Below are 8,236 nucleotides of genomic sequence, written 5' to 3'. Positions count from 1 at the left end.
TTCAAATTCAAGGAAATGGAGTCAGAACAAGCTCTAGTAATAAAAGGATTCACCTTTCCTTTCTGACTTACCAGAATGGCTTCTCTAGAAGAAAACAGTATTTGGGTTCTTTAGTATTTTTTTTTTAAGATTTTATTTATTTATTTGACAGAGAGAAACACAGTGAGAGAGGGAACACAAGCAGGGAGAGTGGGAGAGGGAGAAGCAGGCTTCCTGCTGAGCAGGGAGCCCAATGCGGGGCTCGATCCCAGGACCCTGGGATCATGACCTGAGCCGAAGGCAGACGCTTAACAACTGAGCCACCCAGGCGCCCCGGGTTCTTTAGTATTTTGAGTAATAAAGTAGTTCTATCACCCTGACACACTCAAGAATATTTGGAATAGAAATTAAAAGTTGATACAAGGGAAAAAAAAGTTGACATAAGGAGTAAACCCTTCAGCGGTGATTTTTAATTCATCTCCTTAACAAGTTTTCTTACCAATGTGTCCTTAATTACCATTGACCCTGTTATCAGATGGTACTTTCTACATCAAAATACTTCTAATAATATACTTTAGAACTGACATTCACTACATAACCACAACATATATAATTTGAAGAATACAGAAATATTTTTATTTTTTCATTTAATGATGCAAAACACAAACGCTGATTTGACATACATGCACATATAACTTTTTCTCTCACGTTTACAACTCAACAGATTGGTGAATCCAAAGGAACTAGTATAATCACTATATGGAGCATACCTACAATGAAGAAGAAAAAAAAAACTGTAGTATTAACTAGCAGAAATAATATTAAAATTAGACCATTCTGAATAATTTCTGGGCATCTGGGAAAGTTTAGAAAACAAATCCATAAAGAGTATCAACCCTTCACTTATTTAAGTTTTAGCAAAAAATATTTTATGTGACCTATAAGAGAGTAGCAAAAGCATATCTTATTCAATGTTTATCTCTTGATTAGCTGACTAAAGTAGTGACAGCAAGGTGATATTAATATGAAAAAAGAAATGAAAAATTTAGATAATCAAACCCTAAAGAGCTGAGTTTGAGAGTTGTTAAATATTAAAAACAATCATATGCTAGTGATTACTATTATCAAGCAGATATGCTACCTATTTTAATCAACCTAATTCATGAAAGCTGAGATTTATAAGAGTGATTTTTCATTTTACAAAAGGACTAATATAGAATTTCTTTAAAAGGATTTTCAGAAATATACGTATTTACATATATATATTGACATATAAAATAAACTCATTCTTTTAAATCACAGAGCATGCAGAGTATAGTATTTTGTTCACAGCTGGATTTTACTAGGAATTGTCCAACTGGGTGTTAGTTGAAGTGACAATCATAGTGAAATGGTCATACAGTAAAAGATTTACCAATCTACTGCCCTTATACCTTTATCCATTCTACAAATATTAAATTACCGGTAGGCCCAGGCACTGGGCAGTTTGCTGAGTACAGTATGATTAATAAAATAGGGTTTCTGTTCTCATGGAATTTACACTCAGGTGTCGTATATAACAGATACTAAGAAATACATACACAAACCTGTCTTCAGTGTCTGAAGTCACTGTGTAGAGTACTATTAGATTTACAAAAATGATATGATTTTGGTTTCATTCTTTGTTTTTTTAAAGATTTTATTTATTTGTCAGAGAGAAAAAGAGACGGTGAGAGTGCACGCGCATGCACGCACACGAGCAGGGGGAATGACAGGCAGAGTGAGAAGCAGGCTCCCCACTGCGCAAGGAACCCGATGTGGGACTCGATCCCAGGACCCTAGGATCATGACCTGAGCCGAAGGTAGACGCTTAACTGACTGAGCCACCCAGGCATCCCAATTTTGGTTTCATTCTTAAACACAACTTTCTTTGAACACAAAGTATAATGATTACAAATGATGCTAAAAAATGATTATGCTGAGAGATGCTTCAGCTAAGGTATTAAAATTCATAAATTTATCACAGGCAGGAATATCAGTGCTAAAAAGTACAAACTCAATAGAGGCGCCTGGCTGGCTCAGCTGGAGGAGCATGCAACTTGATCTCAGGGTTGTGAGTTCGAGCCTGACGCTGGGTGTAGAGACTACTAAAAAAAATAAATAAACTTAAAAAAAATATAAACCCAATTAAAAAAACCAACCAAAATACATTATTTAGAAAGAGGTCAAATTAACTTGCATAATTAATTAATCCTATAAAACTGCATACTTACCATATTAGTATTTCAAGTTTATTCCAACCCATTTCTTCTTTTATACTCTAAAACATCTTCATTATGTTGTTTGATGAGCTAGAAGTAGGTAACAATTAAAATTAGAAATGTAATCTTCCTGGCAACTTAAAGAGGCTAACCAATGATACTTATATTTCGTATATAAGAGGTATACAAGAGGAATAAGAATGGTAAATTTTAAAAGAATTACGACGATTCTAGGGGTGTGGGAGGGCATGGGGGCACTGGGACCTGGCTTGCTTTTCTTTTTCTTTTTTTTTTTTAAGATTTTATTTATTTGTCAGAGAGAGAGAGAGAGAGAGCACAAGCAGGGGGAGTGGCAGGCAGAGGGAGAAGCAGGATCCCTGCTGAGCAAGGAGCCCAAAGTGGGACTCAATCCCAGGACCCTGGGATCATGACTTGAGCTGAAGGCAGATGCTTAACTGACTGCGCTACCCAGGTTTCCTTCTTTTCCTTTTTTTTAAAGAAAGTTGGGTTTTGTTTTTTTTTTTAAGATTTTATTTATTCATTTGTCAGAGAGAGAGAGCACCACAAGCAGGGGGAGTGGCAGGCAGAGGGAGAAGCAGACTCCCCACTGAGCAGGGGGCCCGATGTGGCGCTCGATCCCAGAACCCTGAAATCATGACCTGCGCCCAAGGCAGACGCTTAAGGACTGAGCCACCCAGGCGCCCCCTTACGATTTTAAATTCAACTTCTGCCAAATAAATTATTTCATTCAGTGGATAATTAATGTAATAGAATAACTTACCATAGAGGAGCTAAACCAACACAACCAACCAGAACTGAGTATTAAATGAGGTCCAGGCTGGTTGCTGGGTGTGGCATACTTCTAACCTTAGAAGTTTGATACTGTGAGTGACCAATCCCATCCCCCAACTATATGTGTATTAATTAGATGTCATGGGAGATAGACACTTTCTTAGAACCACTGTCTGACAGAATATGCAACCAAAACAATGGTTGATATGGGGTGACATTTGCTGCAATCAAAGATCCAATTTCAGTAAGAGTTCTCAGCAGCAATCAAGCTTTTTTTTGGGCAAACTTTAAATTAAAACTTCATTATGACAAATATTATTTTAAAAAGGATTAGTTACTGTTGTTATGTTGTAAATGACTTTCAACATCTCTTACTCCTTATCAACAAGACTTTTTTTTTTTTTTAAGATTTTATTTCTTTGACAGAGAGAGAGCACAAGCAGGGGGAGTGGCAGGCAGAGGAAGGGGGAGAAGCAGGCTCCCTGCGGGGCTAGATCCCAGGACTCCGGGATCATGACCGGAGCCAAAGGCAGATGTTTAATGACTAAGCCACCCAGGTGCCCCATCAACAGCCATTTTAATGAGAAAATCCAAAATAAGAGATCTAAGAATTGGAGGTGGGAGGCAGTGGAGAAAGCTCCTAACCTATTAGAGACAAAAGAAAAAATTTTAAATACTAATATAGCACACAGACTTTTAGTCAACTTCACGAAAATTTATCTACAGAGAGGCAGTATTTCACAATGGTCTATAGTGTAATGCTGAAGTCAGGGAGAAGTGGGTTTAGCAAACTAATTTCCCCAAGCGTTTTCTTTATAAGAAGTCAACAATAATAGTACCTACTACACAGTGTTGTTGAAAAGATTAAATGAGTTTTTACACGTAAAGCATTTGGCATACTGCAAAGACAAAACAAAAAGGCTGCTACGCACTAAGTATAATTTCCAACAATGTATTTATGCAAACATTGATTAAAATCTTATGTTTTGGAAGTCTAGTGGGACTTAATTTGTATAGCTTGTCCACTGATGATTTGTCCCTATGGTATCTGGAAAAAAAAAAGTGTCCTCATAAAACCCAACCAGCCTCCATTCTCATTAGCAAGTAAAGGACAATTAATAGTAAAATTGCCATTCATCACAAAACCATGCTCATTAACAATGAATGAGGTAAGTTTCAGCCTCATCATACTTTCTCGATGCTGCTGAAATCTTTAATACTTCTTTTTAGTCTTTGGGATTTCCGTTATACTTTTCAATTACATAAATATCCAACTGGATGGGAGATAAGCTCAGCAACAATCTCACACTGACATTTCTCCTCCCCACTGTGTTGGGGTCGCACGACATCAAGGTAGTAAAAAACTCACATAGATCCACAAGAAGGCGGAGGTGCCCAAGGTCAGTCCAACTTTCAGCCAGTCAGGTCTGTCATGTGGCGGCTCCCGAATGTAGAACTTTGATCGCGCTGAAGCTGAAAGGGGACACTGTAAATCGATAACGTATCGCCTTGTACTGAAAAACCTAACATTTATGTGTGTACTATTGCATTTAATTCTCTCTTCAACCCCTCTCTCCCCCGCTTAAACAGCCTCGGAAACAGAGGTTCAGAAAGGTCAAGTTAACTCGCCCTGAGCCACCGGCACAGCCAAACCGAGTGGCCCCTGTCCTCCAAGACGCCCTCAAAGCCTCGTAAACCGGCTTTTGCCGAGCCTCAGATAACCCTCGAGTTGGCGGGAAGCGGCACCGAGAGGGTCTGCAGGACCCAACCTGCGGCGGGTTGGTGGGGGGGAACCCAGAGTCCATTCGTAGAGACCAAGAGTTGTCGGCACTAAGAGGAGGGTCGGCGGGAGCCTAGAGTCAGGGCTGGGATCTGGGACGCAGGCCGGCGAAGGTCACTGCAGGACGAGCCCGGGCCCAGACGCCCCCTGCCCCCGCGGGCTGGGTTCACCCTGGGAGTGGCAGACAGTAAGGTCGGGTGGGCCTGAGCGGAGAGGGACACTCACAGCCGCTTGGGAGCCTGGCAGGGGCCAGCAGCTTGGAGAACGGGCGTAACAACGCGGGCAGCGCCATCTTGCCAGGCAGGGCTCCGCCTTTCCGCAACCCCATCTCCCCTGGAGTCGGCGCTCACCCGAGCGCCCCCTGGCGGAACGAAGTGCGGGATACGCTAGCTACGCAGCCGCGCTACTAAGTAGAGTTGTTAACTCGAGAATCGTGGTTATTGCCTGGTGCTCTAGCTCTCCTGGTCTCAGCATCCCTTTGTAAAAAGGGGTTTGGGAGGAAATGATTAAAAGGGGGTAAGGGGTAGTTTATCCATTTCGCTGTCCCATGAGAATCTCAGGCCCCTGCCCCAGGGATACTCAAGAGGGGTAGTGGGAGAAGGAAAGCAGGCTTTCCCGCAGAGCAGGGAGCCCAGTGCGGGGCTGGATCCCAGCACCCTGGGATCATGACCTGAGCCGCAGGCAGACGCTTAATGACTGAGCCACGCAAGAGCCCCTGAGATTTACTAAAATCTTGCTACATGAGCCAGAAAACTGAAAAAGGAGTGCTGTGTTGAGTAACAACTAGCACTTTGAATTCTGTGTTCCAGACACTGTACATTATGCATCCATCATATGGTTTACATGCATCATCTCATTTCATCTTCACAACCACTGCCTGGTATACCTTATTATCCACAGTTTACAGATGAAGCTCAAGGGCAACTTACTCATCCGAGGTGACATACCATATATCAGCTCGGGCTCAGGATCCCACAGCTGGGGAAGGTGAGATTCAGACTAAGGTCTTCTGACCCCAGATCTAGTGATCCTCATTAGCCCACCTAACAGACTTGGACAGTCCCCTGAGGCCATGAGCTGTAGAACAGGGTTCAAAGAGTCAAGTTTAAAACGCCATTCCTGTAGACCATTTTTTAGCTTTTGATTTTTAGGCAAATTACTTAATCTCTCTACACCTCAGTTTTATAGCTATAACATAAAACCTATTCTATATGGTCCTTGGGAAGCTTAGAAAGTGTCTGGTAGTTGCAAACAACTTGTTTTTGCCGGTCTACCAAAGACATTGTACTGACAGGTTTTATCTTTCATAATTGAGCCAGATTTTGTGCATTCACTTCTCAATTCAATCTGATGTCTAAAGATCATGTAAACATATGTATATAAGTAAAAGAAATAATGAATTTTAATAATTTAATTCTTTAAACTTAATGCCATTTAGGATCATTTTAAAAGCACAATGTTAGCAAATCTTTTCTCCCTCTATATTTTCTTTTTCTTGAAGATTTTATTTATTTGTCAGAGAGAAAGAGAGAGCAGGGGCAGGGGGAGCAGTAGGGAGAGGGAGAAGCAGACTCCCCGCTGAACAGGGAGCCTGATGTGGGACTCGATCCCAGGACCCCGGGAGCATGACATGAGCCGGAGGTAGACGTTTAACCGACTGAGCCACCCAGGCATCCCTATATTTTCTTTTTAAAAAAAAAATTTTTTTAAGCTCTATGCACAATGTGGGTCTTGAACTCACCACTCCATGATCAAGAGTAGCATGCCCTACTAACTAAGTGTCCACTTTTATATTTTTTTAGCAATATTACTGGAAAAAAAAATTGACCAAAAATTGACCAAAGAGTAAAATAATGTACTATACTTTCTGGTTCATTTTTACATGCAACTGACGGCTACCTGGATTGCTAAACTGTGAGTCACATTATAATTTGTAACCTAGTTTGAGCCTCCTAGACTCATGCTCAAGTAAGCAAACCACCCAACTAATATGCTGAGTCAGTTGTTGGTTCTCAACTTCTTGTCCATTCAGCAACCTGACAGTTGAATATTCTTTCTACATCATCCCTTGGAAGCTTGTCCTGACACAGCTTTTGCTAGTATCCAACAAGTTGAAACAGAAGCCATATTTAGTCAGAGCATACAGAGCCAGTTAGTAAATTACTAATTTCAGTACTGCTGTTGGAAAAAGGTTGGTTTGTACTTTTGGTCCCTGTATCCTTTTACTAGTGTATATTTTAGGAAAGTGATGAAATATAAGCACATTCCTCTCAGCATGTTAGTTGATGGAACCCTACACTTAGAGTAGGCAGCTGTAGGTGAAACTCCATCTTGTTGAAGCAATTCCAGCGAGGAGCTGGTAGCTATGATATTTTGGTAGAAGTTGCTACATGACATTCATTTAACCACTTCCAGAATTTGAATGCTAAAACTTTCTTTATGACCCAGGCAAAAGGAGAGAGGATTTGAGTTAGCACCTAGAAAACCACAGTTCTAGTCCCAGACTTTTCCACTAGGCAACATCTTACTCAGCTCACACTTCTCATTCCTAGGGAGGGTTAAAGAAGAGCAAAAGTTGAAAACAGTATAAAATATAAGATCACTACATACATGTTTATTGATTTATGATGCATGAAAATATCACACGTCAAATTCAGGATCTGAAGAGGGATGCAGTTCCTGATATATTGGCAAATTTTAAAAAAAATTTTATTTATTTTTTAAAAGGTTTTATTTATTTCAGAGAGAGAGACAGAGGATGAGCAGGGGGAGAGGCAGAGGGAGAAGCAGGCTTCCCGCTGAGTGGGGAGCCCAATGCAGGGCTCAATCCCAGGACTTCCAGATTATGACCTGAGCTGAAGGCAGATGCTTCACCGATTGAGCCATCCAGGCGCCCCATATCTGCAAATTTTTAAAAACGATCTTATTTATTTATTTGAGGGAGAGAGACAGAGAGAATGAGCAGTGGGGAGGGGTAGAGGGAGAGGGAGAAGCAGACTCCCTGCTGAGCAGGGAGCCGATGCAGGGCTCATGTTGGGCTTGATCCCAGGACCCTGAGATCATGACCCAAGCTGAAGGGAGAGGCTTGACTGACTGAGCCACCCAGGCGCCTCAAGTATATGCAAATTTTTATTTAAAAAACAATCAGAAGCAATCACAAAATGTTAACATTTGTTAAATCTGGGTGACAAATATATAGACTTGTTTTATGTTGTATTTTTTTTTAAGATTTTATTTGTTTGACACAGAGAGACACAGCGAGAAAAGGAACACAAGCAGGGCGAATGGGAGAGGGAGAAGCAGGCTTCCCGCCGAGCAGGGAGCCTGATGTGGGGCTCGATCCCAGGACCCTGGGATCACGACCTGAGCCGAAGGCAGACGCTTAACAACTGAGCCACCCAGGCGCCCCTTATGTTGTATTTCTATAAAATTTAAATACTTAATG

The 8,236-nt window shown here is 41.3% G+C and overlaps 1 protein-coding gene across 2 annotated transcripts; it reads right to left on the bottom strand.

The window, feature by feature from the left end:
* Window positions 1-589: 589 nt before the first annotated feature.
* Window positions 590-5,106, bottom strand: NDUFC1 (NADH:ubiquinone oxidoreductase subunit C1). Of its 2 annotated transcripts, none has more exons than XM_028102272.2 (4): window positions 5,017-5,106; window positions 4,381-4,484; window positions 2,232-2,309; window positions 590-749 (listed from the first exon to the last, which is right to left on the bottom strand). In XM_028102272.2, the coding sequence occupies exons 1-3, from the start codon at window positions 5,081-5,083 to the stop codon at window positions 2,250-2,252; spliced, it is 231 nt and encodes a 76-aa protein (XP_027958073.2). In that variant the 5' UTR covers window positions 5,084-5,106; the 3' UTR covers window positions 590-749; window positions 2,232-2,249. The 2 variants fall into 2 exon arrangements, with proteins under 2 accessions (XP_027958073.2, XP_087877158.1); XM_088021032.1 differs by lacking the exon at window positions 590-749 and adding an exon at window positions 794-2,105.
* Between the last annotated feature and the right edge of the window lie 3,130 nt (window positions 5,107-8,236).

The sequence above is a fragment of the Eumetopias jubatus genome, unplaced genomic scaffold (genome assembly GCF_037043125.1).
Source record: "Eumetopias jubatus isolate StellerSeaLion01/CBP00866 unplaced genomic scaffold, mEumJub1_p1.0 scaffold_2, whole genome shotgun sequence".
NCBI classification, from domain to species: domain Eukaryota; kingdom Metazoa; phylum Chordata; class Mammalia; order Carnivora; family Otariidae; genus Eumetopias; species Eumetopias jubatus.
This window is presented reverse-complemented; position numbering and strand designations above follow the sequence as displayed.

Excerpts from the sequence above, each read along its gene's own strand:
- NDUFC1 (XM_028102272.2), bottom strand. The coding sequence starts at position 5,083 with ATGGCGCTGCCCGCGTTGTTACGCCCGTTCTCCAAGCTGCTGGCCCCT. Across the intron at positions 4,485-5,016 it reads TGCCAGGCTCCCAAGCGGCT|CTTCAGCGCGATCAAAGTTC; the intron begins GTGAGTGTCCCT and ends GTCCCCTTTCAG. Across the intron at positions 2,310-4,380 it reads CCGCCTTCTTGTGGATCTAT|CTCATCAAACAACATAATGA; the intron begins GTGAGTTTTTTA and ends ACCTACTTCTAG.